This window comes from Pongo abelii, chromosome 18 (assembly GCF_028885655.2).
Source record: "Pongo abelii isolate AG06213 chromosome 18, NHGRI_mPonAbe1-v2.0_pri, whole genome shotgun sequence".
Taxonomy (NCBI): domain Eukaryota; kingdom Metazoa; phylum Chordata; class Mammalia; order Primates; family Hominidae; genus Pongo; species Pongo abelii.
In genome coordinates, this window is record NC_072003.2 from 87,385,382 (window position 1) to 87,407,922 (window position 22,541).

General features: G+C 50.4%; 1 protein-coding gene and 1 pseudogene across 22 annotated transcripts in view; one reads left to right on the forward strand and one right to left on the reverse strand.

Moving 5' to 3' along the window:
• Nucleotides 1–2,639: 2,639 nt before the first annotated feature.
• LOC129050865 (small EDRK-rich factor 1-like) lies at nt 2,640–4,639 on the reverse strand (annotated as a pseudogene).
• A 5,825-nt stretch (nt 4,640–10,464) lies between these two features.
• BANP (BTG3 associated nuclear protein) overlaps nt 10,465–22,541 on the forward strand; it is a 125,354-nt gene continuing 113,277 nt past the window's right edge. For 8 of the 22 annotated variants that reach the window (XM_024233469.3, XM_024233473.3, XM_024233478.3 and 5 more), the window contains exon 1: nt 10,466–10,581. Coding sequence is in view for 8 of the 22 variants with exons in the window: in XM_054534258.2 (XP_054390233.1) it covers nt 22,131–22,190 (60 nt within the window). In the remaining 14 variants the exon portion in view is untranslated. Of the gene's footprint in view, nt 10,582–10,826; nt 11,367–15,157; nt 16,505–21,906; nt 22,191–22,541 lie in introns of those variants that run through there. The other 14 variants (XM_024233474.3, XM_054534269.2, XM_054534272.2 and 11 more) reach the window with 10 other exon arrangements.

Genomic DNA, 22,541 nt, shown 5'->3' on the forward strand with positions numbered 1-22,541 from the left:
CTCAGCCTCCTGAGTAGCTGGGATTACAGGTGCCCACCACCATGCCTGGCTAATTTTTTTGTATTTTTAGTAGAGACGGGGTTTCGCCATGTTGGCCAGGATGGTCTCGATCTCCTGACCTCATGATCCGCCCGCCTCAGCCTCCCAAAGTGCTCGGATTACAGGCGTTAGCCACGGCGCCCGGCCGGTTAGCAGTTTCTTATGGCTCTCTTTGGGAATTTCCATATCAGAAATCTCTTACATACGTATTCTCTTTTTAAATACAGGAAATAATTATGTATAGAGGACATGTACATATAGATACACATATATATGCCACCTACTAATTTATCCGGAATAACTTTTATATCAGTGTATATAACTCTTCCCTTCTTTTAAAGAAATAACTACAAAATATTCCACTGAAATATGTACCATAATTTATCAAATTACTTATCTTATAGGTGGTGTACATAGCTCTTCTTTTAAAGAAATAACTACAGAATGTTCCACTAAAATAAGTACCAGCTGGGTGTGGTGGCTCACGCCTGCAATCCCAGCACTTTGGGAGGCCGAGACAATTGGATCACTTGAGGTCAGGTGTTCAAGACCAGCCTGGCCAACATGGTGAAACCCCCGTCTCTACTAAAAATACAAAAATGAGCCGGGTGTGGTGGCGTGTGCCTGTAATCCCAGCTACTTGGGAGGCTGAGGCAGGAGAATCACTTGAGCCTGGGAGGCAGAGGTTGTAGTGAACCGAGATCGTGCCACTGCACTCCAGCCTGGGCGACAGAGCAAGACTCTGTCTCAAAAAAAAAAAAATATATATATATATCTATATATACATATATATCATAATTTATTAAATTAATTATCTTACAGTGCTTTTCCTTTTTTTTTTTTTTTTCGAGACAGTCTTTCTCTGTTGCCCAGGCTGGAGTGCAGTGGCGCAATCTGGGCTCACTGCAACCTCCGCCTCCCAGGCTCAAGTGATTCTCCTGCCTCAGTCTCTCAAGTAGCTGGGATTACAGGCGTTGCCCACCACACCCGGCTCATTTTTGTATTTTTAGTAGAGATGGGGTTTCACCATGTTGCCCAGGCTGGTCTCAAACCCCTGGCCTCAAGTGATCTGCCCGCCTCGGCCTCCCAAAGTGCTGGGATTACGAGTGTGAGCCATTGTGCCGAGACTGTTTTTCTAGTTTTTATGGGTTTTTTTTTTTTTTTTGGTTTTACAATTAACACTGCACTTGGCCAGATGCAGTGGCTCATGCCTGTAATTCCAGCCCTTTGGGAGGCTGAGGCGGGTGGATCACCTGAGGTCGGGAGTTCGAGACCAACCTGACCAACATGGTGAAAACCTGTCTCTACTAAAAATACAAAAATTAGCCGGGCGCGGTGGTGGGTGCCTGTAATCTCAGCTACTCGGCAGGCTGAGACATGAGAATAGCTTGAACCCGGGAGGCGGAGGTTGCAGTGAGCCGAGATCGCGCCATTGCACTCTAGCGTCGGCAACAGAGCGAGACTCCGTCTCAAAAAAAAAAAACAAAAACAAAAAACAAAAATCAAACAAATAAAAAAATTAACACTGCACTGAATATCCTTGAATAGAATTCCTAGGTTTGACATACATAGGTCAAAGGGCAAATCCATTGAACTGCTGATAGATGTGCCAAGTTACTCACCCAAGGGATTGTGCTCTCACCTGCTCACCTTGTATTCTGGGCCAAAATGTCTCATATGTATCCAACCCAACACTTTCTAATTTCTTAGTTTCTACCTCCCACAGAAAACACCAATCGGTGGGCTTCATATAGTCTGCAATTTTCTGCCAGAGTTGAAAATTTCTCATGCAGAGTCATGATGGTTACTTTTGTCAACCTGGCGGGGCCGTGGTGCCCAGATATTTGGTGGACCATTATTCTAGATATTTCCATGAATGTGTTTTTTTGAATGTGATTAACATTTATACCTCAGTGAACGTTGAATAAAGCAGACTGCCCTCCAGAATGTGGGTGGCTCTCATCTAATCAGTTGAAGGCCTTAATAGAACAAAGACTGACCTCCCTCCCTATTCCCCCAAACCCCTTCTCCCACCCCCCATTGAGAAGGAATTCTGCCAGCAGGTGCCCTTTGGACTTGAACTGCGAATCTCTCGTCAGATTTGGGGCTTGTCAAGCCTCCCCAATTGCATAGGGCAATTCCTCAAGATAAATCTGACAAATCTCCCTCCCTCTCCCAATGTATAGATAGATAGGTAGCTGGGTGTAGGTTTACTTACACACACACACACTATACACACACACACACACATACACACACACATCCTGTTGGTCTGTTTCTGTGGAGAACCTTACAGGAGTTAATAAAAATCCATAACTAAAGGAGATTTTTTCATTCTTTTTTTTTTCTTTTCTTTTTGAGATGGAATCTCGCTCTGTAGCCCAGGCTGGAGTGCAGTGGCATGATCTCGGCTCACTGCAACCTCTGCCTCCCGGGTTCCGGTTCAAGCAATTCTCCTGCCTCAGTCTCCCGAGTAGCTGGGATTACAGGCGCCCGCCACCATGCCCAGTTAATTTTTGTATTTTTAGTAGAGACAGGGTTTCACCATGTTGGCCAGGATGGTCTTGAACTCCTGACGTCATGAACCGCCCGCCTCGGCCTCCCAAAGGGCTGGGATTACAGGTGGAACCACTGCACCCAGCCTTCCTTTCTTAAATTAGAAGGTAGGAGATCAAGAAACTGCTCCTCTCTGCCTGTTTACAAACATTCTTCATATTCGAACCCAAAATGTTTAAGTCAAACCTTCTTTAATTGATTTTTTCTAAAATGGACCACGTGTACCCAGATACCCCTTCCACGTGCAGAAGATTGAAATTTCTATGCTTGTTATCACCTGTTAAGATTTTCTATTTTTCATATGTTCCGTAGAGCACACACTACGTTAGTACCTAACACACAGATACAAATTTACATGTATGCATGTTCATGGCAAGCGTGTGTGAGTGAGTGAGAGAGGCCTGGAGCCCACCATTCTCTGAGAACCCTCAAATTTCTCTGCATCACTTTTTGAAATAGGGCTTTATTCTCATGTGATAGAAATTTAAAGTCATTTCTTTTTTTTTTTTTTTTTTTTTTGAGACAGAATTTCACTTTTGTTGCCCAGGATGGAGTGCAGTGGTGCGATCTCGGCTCACCGCAACCTCCTTCTCCTGGGTTCAAGCGATTCTCCTGCCTCAGCCTCCTGAGTAGCTGGGATTACAGGCATGAGCCACCATGCCTGGCAAATTTTGTATTTTCAGTAGAGACGAGTTTCTCCATGTTGCTCAAGTCACAAAACATGTTTTTCCTTGAAAAGTAAGAAACGATGTAATGCATGTCGCAAACTCCTGATCTCAGGTGATCTGCCCGCCTCGGCCTCCCAAAGTGCTGGGATTACAGGCATGAGCCACCGTGTCCGGCCAGAAGTTGAAAGTCATTTCTAAATGCACCAACTGCGCTCCATAGTACTCCGTGATCTCAAAATGATACACTGTCCATGAAGAAATGCTATTTTAGGTGAAAAAATCAAATAGGAAAAACTTGTGTTGGACAAAATCCTTCAAAACACACAAAAGTTTCTGCACGAGTTTTGTTCACAGTAATTTCTTTTGCTGAGCCACTGGACTTTTTTTTCCCCATGGTTAGTGTTTTATTCTTTTTTTTTTTTGAGATGGAGTTTCGCTCTTGTTGCCCAGGCTGGAGTGCAATGGCGCGATCTCGGCTCATCGCAACCTCCGCCTTCTGGGTTCAAGCGATTCTCCTGCCTCAGCCTCCCTAGTAGCTGGGATTACAGGCATGTGCCACTACGCCCAGCTAATTTTGTGGTTTTTTTTAGTAGAGATGCGGTTTCTCCATGTTGGTCAGGCTGGTCTCGAACTCCCAACCTCAGGTGTCCTGCCTGTCTCGGCCTCCCAAAGTGCTGCGATTACAGGCATGAGCCACCACGCCCGGCCTAGTGTTTTATTCTTTGAAGAATGCTTCTAAAACATCGCACTAAGTCAATCTGAAAGGTAAAGTTTAAAATCCTTTTAAAGGATAAGTTATATGTAATGACTGTTCACTCTACAAAATCTTAATCTTAGGGCTTATGATGCACTCAGGTTTTCCAAATAGCCAGTTATCATTTTTCTCTTGTCTGCGTAGATTTCTCATTAGCTGCCTCCTGTTTTGTTGCATGATCTCAGAGTCCCCCTGCTTTCTCTGAGAGGTGGTCAAGCTATCCTCTTTTCTTCTTCCCTTGCTAATTTCCTGGGTTTTCTTCATGTTTTCTGGCGGGCAAGTTCTCGTTGATTTCCACAGGCCATGCCGACCACCGACAGAGCCTGGAAGAGAGCAAGTCGGAAAAGCAACAGTTCCCTGGCAGGCTGGGCTACCGTCACTGCCACTGGACTTTTTATGGGTCCATTTCCCGCAGGCGTTTTTTACTGATTGCGCGGGTTTGTACGCGTTTCCCCACCTGCTTCGCAGCAGCAACTTCTCTTTAACAAGGACTCGAACGCCCAGTAGCCCCTTTTGAGATGCTAATCAGCTGTCTGGCTTGGGTGGTCTGGTTTAATTGCACCATATGCAGCCTCTCCTGGGGAGTTCGCATCAACGGCCGCTCCCATTCTCAGACAGGAGGAGAGAGCTGCCAGCCGGACAGAACGTCAGTGCTGACGTCAGCGTTCACGTGTGCAGGAGGAGAGCCCTGAGGGACCCCGCTGGGGACTGGTGCTGTTTCTGCTTGCACACACCCAGCTCTTCTCCCTGGCAGCTGCTGGGTTTGCTCTGGGAGACCAGCCCTCCCCACCCGCCCTCCACGAGGCTGGGCCAGGCTGACCCCTCCCCCAGACATGTCTCAGGACTGGCCACTAGGAGTGGGGGTCATTGCCGGGTACACAGTCTGGCCAGTAAGCATCGCCCCCCGGGAGCCTTGCTGGAATGATGAGGAAAGAGGCCCTCTCTCCCAGGGAATGGTTGAACTGGAAAAACCTGTTGGTGGTTGCTGGGACCCCCTTTCGTGAGATCCTGCTCAGGAATGGGGAAAAACCAGCCAGGCGAGGTGGTTCATGCCTGTAATCCCAGCACTTTCAGATGCCGTAGGTGGGAGAACCACTTGAGCCCAGGAGTTCGAGACCAGCCTGGCCAATATGGCGAAACCCCGTCTCTACTAAAAAAATACAAAAATTATAGCGAGGCTTGGTGGCAGGCGCCTGTAATCCCAGCTACTCGGGAGGCTGAGGAAGGAGAATCACTTGAACCCGGGAGGCGGAGGGTGCAGTGAGCCAAGATCGCACCATTGCACTTCAGCCTGGGTGACATAGCGAGACTCCACCTAAAAAAAAAAAAAAATAGGGAAAAGCCAAGCCCACAGATGGAAAGGGCAGGGTGGAAAGAGAGAGAGAGACAGAGTCAGAGACAGAGATGACAGAGTCTGTGCAGTGGACTCCCGGGGGTTTCTGGAGCCACTGAACCTGGCCCCACTCCTGGAGGTGCAGGCTTTGGTGTTTTCAGAGGGTCTCATATCAGCCCAGATTGAGAACTGACCATGCAGGCTGCTTGGCCATATGTTTGGCCCAGACAAAGGAGAAATCAGCCAAATTGCTGGGCCGAAGCAATGCCACTCTCTTTCTCTCTCTCCTCTCTCTCTCAAATGCATGTTACTATGCAGATAGTAAGGGTTTCTGTGACCTTTACAAATGGCCTAGTGCACACACATGTAAGTGGCCCCCATATTTGAGGCCTTGCTGATCCACTTTACAAGTGAGGAAGGTAAGGTACAGGAAGCGTAGGTTGCTTCCCCAGTTTCAGAGGGCACTGTATCCACACAGCAGTGACTGGGTAGGTCCTGGTCTCTCTCGACAGCCCAGAGTGTGTGGCCTGTCCCCGGAGAGGGTGGGATCCATGCCAGGTGGGGCTGAGTGGTGCTGACTGCCACCCCCTCCTGTCACCCCTGGATCATCATCTTGTTTCCCAGTGGGGTCTCCTTTCAGGGCTCTAGTTCACCCCAAAGCTGACCTCTTCCAGTGAGACCTTCAAACCCTTACGGTGCCCTTGCATGAAGTGGCAAAGTCGGGGGTGGGGGAGAGTGGAGGATGAATTACAGAAGGAGCCCCCCGGGGGGACAATTGCAAAGATGTGTTTTCAGGGACAGTCCTCACGACCATGAGCGGTGGCCATGACGTCCGGTCTCCCACCTCCTGGAGCTGTGCGTCCACCATCCAGTACAGCACCTGGACGCCCCCTCTCCCTTAGCAGTCCCCAGCATCGGGCTCATGGGCAAATCCTGTGGATTTCACCCTGTGGAACCTCTCCAATCTGTCCATTTCTCTTCATCCTGTCTGCACTGCAACCCCCTGCCGCAAGCCTCCGTCTCTCACTTGGAGCCTGTCACAGCCTTCTCCACAGCTCTCCCCAAATTCATGCAGGATAATGTATTTCCTCCTCCCATTCCTTTTCCAGCACTCCAGCCAGATGGACTTTTCTTTTTTTTTGAGACAGAGTCTCCCTCTTGTTGCCGAGGCTGGAGTGCAATGGCGCGATCTTGGCTCACCACAACCTCCACCTCCCGGGTTCAAGTGATTCTCCTGCCTCAGCCTCCCGAGTAGCTGGGATCACAGCCATGCGCCACCACACCCGGCTAATTTTGTACTTTTAGTAGAGACGGGGTATCACCATGTTGGTTGGGCTGGTTGCGAACACCCGACCTCAGGTGAGCTGCCCGCCTTTGCCTCCCAAAGTGCTGGGATTACAGGTGTGAGCCACTGTGCCAGGCCACCAGATGGACTTTCCAAACACAAATCTGATCCTACCCGCTCTGGCCCCAAACTTTGTAAAGTCTTCCCCATTGCCTCAGGAGCAAGACGACACCCCTTCCTCGCCGACAAGGACGCAGTTGCGCCTTCACTACCTTTGCTGCCACATCTCACCACCTGCCTCCTCTCGTCTCTACCTCCACTATAGCTGTGTGACCCCAGGTGTATCGCTCAACCTCTCTTATCTTCCTGTTCTTCACAAAGAATAGGGATTACAGTGAAATGTGCCCGGCTCGTGGTCACTCAGCCCATGGTAACATGAGTACATTCGGAATCGGACTCTCTACTAAACGCTTCATCACCTCCATGCCATGGACCCCTCCCAATATCCCTGTGAGCTGTGAGATCTAAACACCAGTTCCCAGAGTGGGAAGCGAGGCCTGAGAGCCTCAGCAACTTGCCCAGGGAAGGCTCAGACTCTAAGCCCTGGCCGGGCAAACTCCAAGTCCTCACACTTAACAACAACCAGGTTCAGCGTTTCAGCATTCCACTCGGCCTCCTGGGCTTTTCCTGGGCCACTCAGTGCATCGTGTTTAATTTCTCTTTCTCTACCCTAGTGACATTCTCAGAAAGAGGAACTGTCAGAAGGTTCCAGGGTTTTCTTGACGTGGGCATTTCGAGGTGTTGACGAAAGGACCTCTGTGACCTTTACTTATGGCCTAGTGCACACACTTGTAAGTGGCCCCCATATCTGGTGCCACATACGCCAGAGTGCACTTCCCGCTCCTCTTATAATGCCCTCACTAATGTGACTGTAACTTCATTAACTCCAGGGGACCAGATTGGATCCTTGTACTGACTGGTGAGTAAGTGAACCTTCACTATAGACAGCTGTCTTTGCTGATGACTAGCTACTTCATTTTTAAAAAATTACGGTGAATCAACTATATGCCAATATTGAACAATGCCTTCCTCTTTTAGCTTCCTGAGCAGCAAAATAAAAACTAAATAAAAACCATCAAAAACAAAAAAGTGTAGTAGCTCATGCCTGTAACCCTAACACTTTAGGAGGCTAAGACGGGAGGATCGCTTGAGTCCAGGAGTTCAAGACCAGCTTGGACAACATATTGAGACCTTTGACTCTACAAAAAATAAAAAAAAATTAGGCAATGGTGGTGGTGCATGCCTGTAGTCCCAGCTACTCTGGAGGCTCAGGCGGGAAGATCACTTAAGCCCGAGAGGTAGAGGCTGCAGTGAGCTCTGATTGTACCATCGCACTCCAGCCTGGATGACAGAGCAAGACTCTGATGCAAACAAAACAAAACAATCACTAACTGCAGCACAGTCACAACCATAGTTTTGATTGGCTTAATTTCTGATCATGACCGAGTCAGCAGTGGCCTTCAACAAACCTCACTGTAGCTTGTTGGATGGTCACAGATGGATTCACCTTTGCCCACAAGTTCCTTCTCTCGTCCACTCACACCTGTTCATGACGCCGAGCCCAGCATTGCACAAGGACTGGGGATAGGGGAAAGGCAGCTCCAGACACGGACTTGGGAATGTTTTGAAATAACAGGAACAACATCACCCTAGGTTTGTCTTTTCAAGCCAGATATTCAGGCGTGGATGCTAAGAATTCTCACATGGGCAAGTATTAATGTTTGAATGCAGCCCTGATTGAGGTGGAGGTGGAGACAAAAGGCGTGCCTCCCTAGAACATGTTTCGTCCCCACTGCCGGAGGGAATATTCTGTGGCAGCTACCGCACGCACCCTTTCCCTCCACGTGAGTGGACTCCACACTCTAAGCAAGGCATTCGGGACTGCAAACTCAGCTTCTGCTTCTCTCCAGCCCTGTGGCCTCGCTGGGCAATTTTTCTAATCTCTTTGGAGCTGATCTTCATGTTGAAAAAGGACAAGTCCCATCTTCAGATCAACACCTGTCCCAGCGCTGCCATTCTGCCAAGGGTCCTCCTTGGAGTGTCTGTAAGACACTTTTGCCACGAAGTGACCCAGCCACCAGCCTCAGTGGAGCCTCCGAGCCTAATTCTGGAGGAGACTTTAACTCGGTAAGGTTGCCCAGGGTCGCATAGCCCATGACTGCGCTGAATCCTGTTTTTATTATTGGCAAAAGGGAGTTGGGTAGGAAATTCAAGGTAAAGCATTTTCTTTTTCTTTCTTTCTTTTTTTTTTCTTGAGAAGGAGTCTCGCTCTGCTGCCCAGGCTGGAGTACAGTGGCACCATCTCGGCTCACTGCAAGCTCCACCTCCCGGGTTCACGCCATTCTCCTGCCTCAGCCTCCCGAGTAGCTGGGACTACAGGCGCCCACCGCCACGCCCGGCTAATTTTTTGTATTTTTAGTAGAGACGGGGTTTCACCGTGTCAGCCAGGATGGTCTCGATCTCCTGACCTCGTGATCCACCCGCCTCGGCCTCCCAAAGTGCTGGGATTACAGGCGTGAGCCACCGCGCCTGGCCAGTATTTTCTTTTTCCCAGTGAAAATAGCTCCCTTGCCCGTGTTTGGGAGATCAAAGGCATTCTTGCTCATTGCAAATAATTCAGGAAACAGATGCGAGTATAAAGAAGAAAATGAAAGGCAAGGTAATCCTAGATAAGCAGAGGGAGATAACCAGGAATGACACTTCTGGGAACTGCCATGTAGTCTGGGAATTTTTTCCTGTGATTACCCACAAACGCACATTTGCACATTTATTCTACATAAAATATAACGTGTGCACATTCACGTCATCACTTTTTTTTTTTTTTGAGACAGAGTCTCGCTCTGTCGCCAGGCTGGAGTGCAGTGGCGCGATCTCGGTTCACTGCAACCTCCGACTCCTGGGCTCAAGCGATTCTCCTGCCTCAGCCTCCTGAGTAGTTGGGATTACAAGGCGCCCGCCACCACGCACGGCATAATTTTGTATTTTTAGTAGAGACAGGGTTTCGCCATGTTGGCCAGGCTGGTCTCGAACCCTTTACCTCAGGTGTTCCGCCCGCCTTGGCCTCCCAAAGGGCTGGGATTACAGGCGTGAGCCACAGTGCCCGGCCGCCATCACTTATTTATATTATGTGCTACCTATAGGACTTAACTAAGACCATAATCACTGCAGCGTGTGCTAACTCCCGCGCGCGTGCACTCAGGCCCCTCTGGATAGACACTGGGGACCCCTGACCACTTATGTCTGGGAAAACGCCACCAAGCGCTCCGGAACCTCAGGGCAGGACCGCCGCAGCAGCAGGTACGACCCGCTGGGGGCGCACAGCCTACCTGAGACATCGTAACTACAAGTCCCAGCAACCCTTGGTGCGGGGACTGGACGGGCGACCGGAGTCCGGAGAGACTACAAGTCCCGGCAGGCATGGCCCAGACGCAGGGACTACGAGTCCCCGAATGCATGGCTCCCAGCTTGCGCAGGGCACCCTGGGAGGTGTAGTAGTTGAGGGAGCTGATGCCTATTCATTCCTTCTCAAAGAAGATGCAAATTCCTCAGACCGTCCACTGAGGTGGTTTTTCTCACGCAGGCCATGGGCTTGGGCGAAAAACAGGGGGAAAAAAGCCCTGGGAAGCAGGTACCGTCGCGGAAGAAGGCCGCCTGCGCATGCTCACCAGGAGGCCGAGCGGGAGAAGCGCGCGCAGCGGGCCTCACTGCCGCAGTGGGGGCCCCGCCCCCGGGCCCGCGCGCCCAGTGAGCCTGCGCGGAGGGCGGGGGCCGAGCGTCGCGGGGAGGGGCTCGCGGCGCCTGCGCAGAGCGGCGGCTTCTCTCGCGAGGACGGACGCCATTATCGCATCTCCCCGACAAACACCACGAGAATTCCGCAGCCCACACGGTAATTGCAGCTCCCGCAGCCGGTCGCGCCTCCGCCTCCCCCTTCCCGCGGGGCGAGAGCGAGAGCGAGATCTCCCTCCTCCCTCCTCCCTCCTCCTCCCGCCCGCCGGGCCGCCCGCGCCGCAGCCCCGCCGCCGTCAGCCGCCGGGGCCGGGCGAGCGCCCCCCGGGCCCCGCTCCCCGTCCTCGGCCGCGCCCCGGAAGAGGGGCTCCGGCTTCCTCGCTTCCGCACCCCCGGCCCCGCCGCGCCCGGCGTCCGTTGAGCCGCGGCTGCCGCAGCCCGGCCCGGGGGCCTCGCGCTCCCGACCTCTGTCCCGGGCCTCGCCCCGCGGGAAGGACCCGGAGCCACGACGGGGAGACTGGAAAGGCCTAGAACCGCGCCCGGGCTCCTCTGGGGACTGAAGTCTCCCAAGGGGGTCGCTCCTGCCAGCCAGGCGGGAGCGACAGGCATCGTTTTTGTGCCTCCTCCGTGGCTGTGGACCGGAGCCCCATAGCCCAGGACTTGCACACGCAAGTCTCTGGCGAGGCAGCGGAAGGGGCGCTCTCGGGGCGACCGCAGACCTCGGCGAGGACCCCAGCCCGTCCCCCGAGGGGTCCCAATGAATGAAGACTTCGGGGTGCCCCATCCCCAGCACGTTTGTGCGATTTCTGTGATCTAGTCGTTAAGAAAGGTGGCCGTTTTTTTCCCCCCTAGGATGCAGAAAGTAGATGACATTCCATCCACACTGTGTGAGCAAATTGGAGAGATTGCCTTGATAGAGGACTGATGTTTCTCACTGATGAGATGGTAGGGGTTGTCTTGCTATTGGAGAAATACATCATCCCTGAAGAACTGTGAGCAAGTGGAGCGAGTGTGGGCTTTGAAGGGTAGCGAGCTTGCACCCTGACCGGGGAGGGCTCGGGTCACACAGTTGTTGATGTGGAACAGGTAATTGCCCTGTTTGGAGTTGCCTGTTCTGCCCAGGAATGTACTCCAGGGCCTGATGGCGATGGTGGAACTCGCACTACAGTAAATAATTGATAAGAGGAGGCAGTTGTAGGGTCCACTTTTAGCTGGAAGTTCTTGGGGGACAGAAAAATGACTTGGAGTAGTGAGTGGTTCTGAGTAAGCTCAGGAAACATCAAATAAAAACTGGATCTGGTCATTTAACACGCAGCTCGCAGATATCCAGTGCTAGAAGAAAACACCAAAACGCGGTTAAAATTCTGTATGTAGGTCCACTTCCCGTGTCTGGCGATTAAAATAAGAATATATTCTTGCGATGTTGGATTCTGTCATCATTGGCGTTTATATTTTTATTTTTTGGAGATAGGGTTTCACTCTGTCCCCGAGGCTGGAATGCAGTGTCGTGATCTTGGCTCCCTGCAGCCTCGGTCTCCCTGGCTCAAGTGATCCTCCCACCGCAGCCTCCTGAGTAGCTCGGACCACAGACGCCACCACCCCTGGCCAATTTTTGTATTTTTAGTAGAGAGGGAGTTTCGCCTTGTTGCCCCCCCTGGGGCTTTAATCTTTTTAAAAAAGAGCTTCCATTTGTGATTCCACGCTGCGTGGGGGCAGCTCAACATCTCGGGTACTTGATCATGACCCGGGAGGCAGAGGCTGCCCCCACTTTATAGATGAGGTGACTAGGCGCGCAGACACTAAGGGACTTGCTCAGATTTACAGAGCCAGGGTTCGAATTCAGTCTGTCTGAAGCCTATGTTCTTAAAAAAAAAAAGCCCATATATTTAGTATTTTAATCAATATAATGTATACAATAGGAACGTCAATGAAAGACTTACAGTGAAAAGCAATGGTCCCCAGCCCCACCTCGCAGCCCCGTTCTTCAAAGAGGTTTACATCTTGAGTGGTTTCTTTAGGTCATTCTCCACAGCTCTAAGTAAGCTGATCCTTTTTATTTTTTTCTTGAAATAGGAGCCCCCGTTGTTGCCCAGGCCGTACTCGAACTCCTGAGCTCAAGTGATCCTCAGCCTCCTTAGTAGCCGTTAGTACAGGTGTGAGTGACTGCACCTAGCTCTAAGCTGATACTTTGTTTTACACAGCTTTGACTTTGTTAGGATGGGGTGATGGAGCCCTTCTGTCATATTCCACCTCTTCTATCCCCTGGACTTACTGTGTTAGGCCTATGCAAATACTGTTCTCTTCACAGACAAGTTGAGTGTTTCCCTTCCTGTACAGCGAGGTTTTTTCTGTTAGTCATGGCTTTTCTCTTAGCACTTTCTGTTCCCATCGACTCCTTACATTGTTTTAAATTCTCAAGGATAGTGTGAGGTCCCCTTCCTCCTTTAGCCCCTGTCCTTCTTCTCATCTGGATGGGTTATCCTGCACACGAGCCAACCTGCTATTTTCCTTTCTTCTACAGCTGGGTGTGTTCAGGAATGTTTTCATCTTGGTTTTGTTCATTTCCACAGGAACCTCTGGCAAGTGCTCTTCCTCCTTGTGGAGACCCCTCTCCCTCCCTGAATGCTCTTGGATCTTCTCTTTGGTGTTAATGATGTTTTACCCTTGTGTGTTTTGAGGTGTGTGGATTCCTACGCCAGGGACTCTGGCTCTGGTGCTTTGTCCTTCAGCTCTGGGAAGTTCCCTTGTTCTGTCTGAGAAGTTCTTCCTCTCCAGCTCTGCTCTTCTGTCTTAGGAGTTCTTGTTTGTGATGGACGTTCTAGATGGACCCCTGGAGTTGCGTCTTTATCCTTCCTTCTGTGTCTTGTTTATTCTCATTTCTGGGAGAGGGCTTTAATATGTCTTCACAATCAAATTTTTAATTTCCAAGCGTGTATTGTTTCTTTTTCATAGTAGCTTATTGTTTTACAAATGCCTCATCTCCATGACTCTAAGGAAACTAATAAGGATTCTTTCCAGTTCTCCTTTGTTCTGATTTCTTGTTTCCACTAATGTCACTTAAAAAAAAGTGTTGGCTTCTTCCTCTGTATGGCAAGTCCTCCTCAAATACTGATATCTACTGTTGTCTGAGGCAGGAGGAAGCTTGTGGAGAGCCCCGGGTCTGTGGGGTGCTTTTGAAAGAGTCCAGTTTCCCCTCGGGTGATTGGGAGCCTGTCACCGTGGGACCTGGAGCACCAACTTGCAGATATTTTCTCTGGGCTGTTCCACTTCTTTAGGAAGTCCCCTTTGCTGGCCGTGGGGCAGTTAGCTCTCCTCTGTGGGACTGACTTGGCAGGTGTGGGTGTGGCCTGCCCTCAGGGCTCTGCGAGGCTTGGAGCCCCATGTCTGTGCCCCCGGTGCTTTCCCTCTGCCCTGATCAGGTCCTCTGCATCTGTCAGGAGTGTGTTCTTTCTTGTGGGTTTATAACACTCTATTAAAGATGATGTTAATGGGGTGAGAGGAGGTCACCCGTGTGGCCAGTCACTCCCCTTGAGCAGGAATTTGCAAGCCTGTTCTATTCACTCCACCTTCCTGCTTCCTTGTGGCGTTGGTAATTGCCCACAGTCAGTGGGATGAGGTGCCAAGCAACCGTTCCACAGCCGCCTCTGAATTGCAGTGTGGGCTGGTGGCTCTGGCCCTGTGGCCTTGGAGGGCTGCCAGCGTACCTGGGCAACGCTTGGCAGACCTGTGTGGTAGCAAAGACCCTGACTTTGGCTCCTCGCTGGGTCAGTGTGCCAAGCGGGCCGTCTGCCCTGCTGGGGTCCAGGAGGGCCTGTAGTGAAGCAGTGGTGAGCATACTGGGAGCATGATCTTGCTGCATGGTAGCTGACTGTCACTGGGAAGTTGTGCGTAGTGCGGTGGGCTCTGTCTGCCAGAGCCTTGCTAGCAGAGCGTCCAGGGACTGGCAGTGTCCATCAGCATCACTTGGGTATTGGTGAGAAACACACACTTTCAGGCCCCACCCAGGTTCTCATGCAGAATCAGACTGCAGCTTGGTCAGCTTTTAATTTTCAGGTAGTTTTTGACTTTACAGAAAAGATGCAAAAAATACTTCACCGAGCTTCCCTGTTGTCTTCATCTGCTTCCCCTAATGTTGATGTCTTATGTAACCAGGCATCCATATAAACGCCAGAAAGTTCACAGCATTATTGCTTAAATGACAGACCTTATTCGAACTTCAGTTTTGCACCAGTGTCCTCTTGCTGTTTCGGGATCCCCTCCAGGACCCCACACTGGTGTGTGTGGGTGCCATGTCTCCTTAATGTCCTTCTGTCTGTGATATTTACATAGTCACAAAGTATCTCCCCCAAGATACACGTCACAAAGGGAAAAATAAAATTGTAGCTTCTCGGTGGAAAAACCCAGCAGATACTGTGTGAAGCAAGTGATCAGGGTAACACCATCAGTCATAAGATGTTGACACCAAGGACCCAGTGAGACACATCACTTCTCTGGCAGTGTTGCCAGAAATGCAGTCTCATCATGAGAAAATGCTACACCCAAACTGAGGGATGCTCACCACAGTCCTGGCCAGTGCCTCTGAAAAGTGTCCAGGTCTTGAAAGACAGGGAGGCTCAGAATTTCCTGCAGGCAGGTGGCCAGGTGATGTATGCACCCTGGTCCACACGGAAGGGCTTCCCACAACCTTGAGGGAGGTGAGGGAGTAGGGGGTTGGGGGCTCTAGGCACAGGTGCTGGGTGGTGGGCCTCAGTGGTCTTGCAGCTCCCCTGTCAGGTTTGTTAGCCTTTGGGTTCCTCGTTGCCTGCAATGATACTGTACAAATCCCAAAATCTCCAGTTCTACGATTAAGTGATTGACATGACATGGCGTCGCAAGGCTGACTTGAAAATTACCGTGTAACTCACAGCACCAGTTTAGCCACTGCAATCTAGAGAAACTAAACATTTCCTCATTTTGAAGGAAAGACTTCTTGGGGAAAGTCAATTTGAGTGTCTCAATGAGAGTGTCTGAGATGAAAGCTTTAGAAAGCCCTCCCTGTGCCTGCGGTAGATAAACATCTGTATTTTCTCTTCACACGGATGATGGTGGTGAAAGCATGACATCATTTGACGTGGTCAGCAGAAGTGCTCTGAACCATCAGGAACTTTGGGGGCCGTGGGGAGGAGTTTCAGGAAGTTGAAAACAGTATTGGGTGGAATCACACTGTTGCAATTTGCTCTGAAAAATCTACACTTATTTCATTCTCAGCTGCACCTGGGACCCTTCAGTCCCTGCAGGAGAAGAATGGGGCCAGCGATTGGTACGCAGCCTTCCCAGCCTGCAGAGCCGCCTGCTTTGGTTGTAATCGTAGGCAAGCTCAGCCTGCTTTGGTTGTAATCATAGGCACGCCCAGCCTGCTTTGGTTGTAATCGTAGGCAAGCTCAGGTTTCTGCGTCTGCACATCCCGGTGGGCTCGCCTGGGACTCCCCTTTGTCTGTTGTACAAGACTCCACTCTGCCCGTCCCTTTGGAAGAGAGGATGTCTTCATCCTCAGGGAGTAGAGAAACACTCTCCCCCACCCTCCATCCTGACCCCCGTGCAGAGGATGAAGCGCCGTCCAGAAGCCCTCTCTCTGGGGTGCTGTAAGTCTCAGAGAGAGGAGCACCCGGGGCCTCTGTGGCAGGAGCTTGTGAGTGTCTTTGGTTAAAATGTGCGGGAAGTGTTAACTCCTAAGCTGCCAGCAGATGGTGTGCCGAGATACTGTGAAGTCACATGAACTTGATTCCTGTTGTGAAAGAACCACTCTGCATCTTTCGCATCTACACTTCGTCAAGAACCATCCAATTTGATTAAACATTTTGGATCGTCAGTGTCCATGGTGGAGCAGACTCCAGGACTCGCTGTTCCCATGGGAGGTGTCTCTCTGGGGAAGGGGTCAGTGGTGGTGGAGGATGGCGCGGTGCTCCAGTCAGAACCCACAGGTTGCCAGCTTACAGCGTGGGAGCTGTGGAAGGACACGTGGAGCAGAGGCGGCCGAGGAGGTGAAAGGCTGAGAGGAGGCTGCAGTGAAACACCTGAGGAAGGCTGGGCAGGATGGAGCCGGGGTGGGTATTGCCCGAAGTCACCTCCCCTCTGCTCGTCTGTGTCCACGTTCTGTCGTGGTTGAGACCAGATCCTGTGTGGACCGGGTGGGCTGATGTGGAGTCCTGTCAGGAGACCTGGGGTGGTTTTGAGCCAAGCCCACGGAGGCCTGCCGCAGGGCCTGCACTGACAAACCCTTTACTGATAACCAGTTACCTTCTGTGTCTGAGAGAAGGCCGTTGTGGCCTGTAGTGGTTTTCCTTTTTCCTCGAGATGAAAAGTTATCAAGTATCTGGAAGCAAAGCTTAATCTTTCTGAAAGTAGAAACGTGTTTGGATGGAGCCAGGAGGGAGAACTTGGTGCGCGCTTGGCATTTCCTTGCCAGTGTGAATGCGCTTCCCGTAAATATGGCAGAACGCCTTTGCCTTTCACCAGATGACGCGGGGGGAATTGGGCCACGGTCCCTGCTGTCATCATGGCACGCTGCAAGCTCCGTGGGCGGTGGTGGCCAGGATGCGGACAACCCCTGCCGCCACGTATCCTCATGTGAGCTCAGCTCTTGTGTCGGTGGGAGCTGGGGGTGGGTCCCTGAGCAGAGTGCTGCCACCGCCAGCCTGCGTTTTATGCCGAAATGCTTTCCCTGAGATTCAAAAAGTTCACACCCTATGTGTTTTTAGAAGGCTGGGTGCCTTGTTTCCCAGCCAACAGTTGTTGTGGCTGTCAGTGGGCAAACACAGTTTGCAATAATTTGCCTGTTGTCTTATAATTTCTGGTTCTCCTCTTTGTGGTGTAGGTCATGTTAGGTGGTGGTCCTTGGTCATTTGTGCCACGTTCCCTCATATTCTTGAACTCTGAGTCCCTAAACTGACATTGGTCTTATTTTGAGTGCATTCTTTTTCAAACTTTGGGTCTGAACCCAAAGCAATTGAGTGAGCCATGGCCAGCATTAAGAATACTGGATAAAATGGAGCATGCCTTGGATAAAAGGAGCGTAACTCGGAGTGGCTAAGGGGTAGGTATTGACTCAGGAAACTTCCAGTGATGAGTGTATGAACTTCTTATTGTAGGCCCCAGTCGAGAGCGTGAAAACCACTCTTCTGTGATGTGTGTCTACTAGCGGATGGTTACGCACAGCATTTGACTGAATTTGGGTAACTGTATGTAGTGTATAAAGTATTTTTTAAAAGACCATTCACTGGGCCAGGCATGGTGGCCCAAAGCTCCCAGTGCTTTGGGAGGCGCAAGCTGGAGGATCACTTGAGCCCGGGAATTGGAGGCTGCAGGGCTGCAGTGAGCCATGGTTGTGCCACTGCACTCCAGCCTGGGCAGCAGAGTGAGACCCTGTCTCAAGAAAAAACAAACAAAAACTACTCCCCTTAAGCCACTTGCTTAGGGGTGGCTGTAGTTGAACATGTGGCCTCTCATCCAAGTTGATTTTAATCTCTATGTAGATCAGACTAATAACCTCGCAGTAGAAAACCCACCAGTGAGCTCAGCGGCACAAACTCACAGCCCAGCAGGGTTTGCAGAGGGGAAGGCCCAGAATGTGTGGAGGCTTCGGGATCCATCCTTTGCAGACAGAATTCTCATGGGGGAGGGAGAACCTTGCGGCGGCGCCTTGGGAGTGAGGAGAGCAACGTCAGCATGATGTTCGCACGTACACTGGGGACTGGGTGGTGACAGCATGCATGCCCATGAGGCTGGAGATCTTTGTGGAGTTCACTGATGGATCCCAAAGGCCCAGGACGGGATGGCACGCTTTTCTGTGCGGGGTCAGAGTGTAAGTGTTTCTGGCTGTGTGGGGTGTGGGATGTGTCGTGCCACTGTGAAGCCACTCGACTCTGCTGTTGTGCTGAGAAGCAGGCACCTTGTTTGTGGACACTGACATTTGAGTTTTATGTAATTTTCTCTTCATGAAATATTGTTCTTTTGTTATTTTTTTGTTTTAAAATGTAAAACCCATTCGTGGCTCACAGGCTGCATAGAAGCAGGTGGAGAGCTGGGCTGGGTTGTGGGCCCTCACGTGCCACCCCCGACCTACAGTGTGTTTGCCCTGGGAAGGAATAAGACGAGGTTGTGTAGAGAGGCAGTGGCTGGACGGGGAGAGGCCTGGGCCCTGCACAGAGGAGCTGAGGTGTGAGGCTGCTTGCAAGGGAGGCGGCTGACCAGGCTTGGTACTAGCAGGCTCTCCGGGGAGGAGGCCCCCTGGAGGAACAGTGCTGGCCCCAGCCACAGAAGGGCTTGGCGGCCATGGTCTTCCTGCTGCAGCCCGTGTGGTTTTGGGAGGGACGCATGGAGCACTGGGGGACAAGGAGACGGCCAGATCGGAGTGTGTGTGGCAGAGGGGCGATGCCACCCTTCAGAGAGATGGGTGCCAGGGTACTCGGTGAGAGCCCAGGTCCCTGGTGAGGGGGTGGGCCGAGGAGGAGTCAGAGAGGGAGGAGCCTCGGGATGCGGAAGGGAGAGAGCGGGGCGATGAGGGCGGGGCCGCAGGGAGGTGGCTGGGACTCCTGGTGGTATTCTTGGGGAGAAGGATAACAGGAAGTGAGGAGGGTTCAGCTGTGGAAGTGCTGGGATGGCTGATCCGAGTGACCGTGGCCTAGACGGGGTTGAAACCCTGGACTGAAGAAAGTGCCGGTGAGAGGTCAAGGCAGGAGACGGAGACCGGGGGGTGACAAGTGTCCCCAGCACCCACTACCCCCGCCGTGGGAGACGGTCCCCAGGGGCACCTTCACTGGGGGCTGGCCCTCATGCTCACCAGCTGAACCCCCTGCCCACCTTCTGGGGGCTTCTGGAGCAGAGCAGAGGCCCCGCGGACTGTGAGGATGGCCCCAGGGAGAGGAGATGCGAAACACTGGCCGAGTGCGGGTGCCCGTGCAGTCTGGAGCTTGCTTGTGGGGCTCTTGTCTGACACCTGGGAGATAAATTTCAGTCTGATGGTGGATCTGGACCTAGATGGCTTGCTTGGGATTTAGCAGCTCTTGGGAAGAGCCACACTTGAGGATGGGCTTGGGTGAGGGTTTGGAACATGCTGAAAGAGTTTGGCAGGCAAGGATTTGGTGGTAGCAGGTGGGGCACATCGTGTACTGGCAGGGTTTTGTTATTTTTATCCTAAAGACATACTTATTTGCAAACCTTTTATTTTGGAACAGTTTGAGATGTATACATATGTGGCAGAGATAGCATAGGGAGTGCCCTTGTGCCTGGTACCCAGTTTCTCCCGTTGCTAACAAGACACGTGACAGCAGTTCACGGCACAGTGTTGGGTGTGCCCCGGCCAACTCAGCAGATGAGCTGTTTCACAAAATCAGTGATTCTGCTCTGATAAAACGGAAAGTCCACGGAAAGCACTTTCGTTGTATTTTGAAGTTGGGTGATTGTTGAGGGATTATTTGAGTTGCTAGTTGAGCTAGCTGTTTTTTTCATGGAACACTATAAAAGAATAATTGACAAATTATTGACATCTCTTACTAAATGAATGAAGTTAGCCTGTCACCTCAAAGAAGTCAACTAACAGTGTTTGTTGCCAGTGATAAAATTTGAGCTGTCAAGTGAAGTTGGAATTTTGGAAAGTTTGTCTCTGCCACCGTGAGCCCGAGAGCTCCCAATAAAGAGGATGCCAGTGCTAATGCCGATGAACCGTATGCTTTTGATATTATAGACTGAACAACATTTGCAAGAGCTGCCTAACTTGGTGAACCAACATTTTCCAGATGATTGATGCAGCATCATGCCTGGTTAAAAGATCCATTTAGAGTACAGGTCAAGCCAATGGATTTTAAAGCCATAAAGTTCAGAAGCTCATGGATACAGTTCAGATTCCATATTGCAAACAGCCTTTAAGGAAAAATAAAACACACTTGTTGCGTTTTGGTGTGGTGGTAAAGAAGAATCTCCACAATTATCTGAAGAGGCTGTTAAAATACTTTTCCCTTGTCTAACTGCATCTTTTTGTAAGGCTGCATTTTATTTTATTTTATTTTGTACTTTTTGTAGAGACAGGGTTTCGCCATGTTGCCCTAGTTGGTCTTGAACTCCTGGACTCACAGAATCTGCCCCCCCGGGCCTCCCAAAGTGCTGGGATTACAGGCATGAGCTACTTCGCCTGGCGAGGCTGCGTTTTTGTCATATGCATGGACCAAAACAACGTATCAGAGCAGACCATGAGTGGAAGCAGATAGGAAACTCTAGTTATTTTCAATTAAGCCGGCATTAGAGACTTGTAAAAATGTGAAACAATATTATCCCCCTTCTCACTAAGGTTTTGTTGTTCTTTGGAAGCTATAGTTATTTTTCATAAAACATGTTTTGTATATACTGTGAATGTTTGTCCCCTTTGAAACTCGTGTTGAAAGTTGATCCCCAGTGTCACAGTATTAAGAGGTGGGTCTATTAAGAGGTGATTGGATCACGAGGGCTCAGCCCTCAGGAATGCCTTAGTGCATTTATAGACTAATGGGCTCTCCTTGTGGTGGGTTAGTGATCATGACAGGGGGTCTGTTATAAAAGCCAGTTTGGGTGTCTCTCATATCCCCACCAGCAGGAAGGCGCTCCCCAGATGGGGCCCCCGGGCCTTGCACTTCTCAGCCTCCTGAACTATAAGAAATACATTTCTTAGGTTGGGCGCAGTGGCTCATGCCTGTAATCCCCAGCACTTTGGGAGGATGAGACGGGTGGATTACCTGAGGTCTGGAGTTCAAGACCAGCCTGACCAACGTGCTGAAACGCTGTCTCTACTAAAAATACAAAAAATTAGCCTGGTGCAGTGGCGTGTGCTCGTAATCCCAGCTACTCTGGAAGCTGAGGCAGGAGAATCACTTGAACCCGGGAGGTGGAGGTTGCGGTGAACCGAGATCTTGCCACTGCACTCCAGTCTGGGCTACAGAGCGAGACTTGGTCTCAAAAAAAAAAAAAGCATATTTCTTTCCTTTATGTAACAAATTACCAGTCTCAGATATTCAGTTATAGCAACAGAAAACAGAGTAAGACAGCATTAATATGTAATGTGTTGATTTGTATGATTTTTACATGAATTAACAAATATTCAAACTTTTTTTGTTCTAATTTCAAATATGGTAAATATTGATAGGTATAATCTATACAAGTGCAAGCTCTTCAGGACCCTCAGCAGCTTTAGGATGGTGAAGAGGACCCTGAGGCCAGAAAGTCAGAACTACTTACTGCCTTAGAACCTACACGCTTCTTAAGATGTGTCCCTAGAAATTATGCATGCTCAGGTGAAATTATGCATGCTAATATGTTCAGGTTTGGAATTTGACTACTTACTTACAAATTTGAATTTTTCCTCCCTTTCCCCCGCAAGCACACATTTGGGGGGCCATCTTAAAGAAAAAGCAGTGTTGCCTGAATGACCCCAAGAGTAAGTGGGAGCTGTCGGGAGAAGTGTTCTTGCTTCTTTCTGATTTCCCGCCTATCTAGCATCTGATCGGTTATTTATAGTTTTCTTTCCTGTTATTTCCCATCTCATTCTTGTACGTTCCACTTCAGACTGATTTAGGGCAAAAGAAGTAAGCTGAGACTTTTTCACATGTCTCAGTTTAATAAAAATTGACTTCTTCGTGTCAGTTCATCCTGCTTTTCTCATTATTTCTTTGTTTCTAGACTTACATCCCGAGAGGATTTGACTAAATGGAATATGATTTATTTCTTGGCAGTTTCCTCGTTTCTGGAGATTTAGCTTTTTACCAGGTACCCCTTAGTCTCATCTTTAAGTGAGAGTTCCTGTCCTAATTTTTATGGCTCTTTGGACTTGCCATTCCAACTCAGGTGGCCTGGGAGTCTCCACACGGAAGCCATCTGAGGAGAAGGGCGCTAGGACGATCTGGGGACGGGCTGGGAGCTTGGTGGCCGTGGTCCCTCCTTGTCATTTTACTGTCTCAAGCGTCTTCTCTCCCTGGTCGCACGCACTGTGAGCTTATTGTTCTGGGCATTCCCCACCCTCAGTTCCCGAGTGCGGTGCAGGCCAGGCCCTGTGCTAACTTTTTACAGCAGGGAATATACTCAGTTCAGGGTATTTTTGTCATCTGTAAAGTGAGGTGG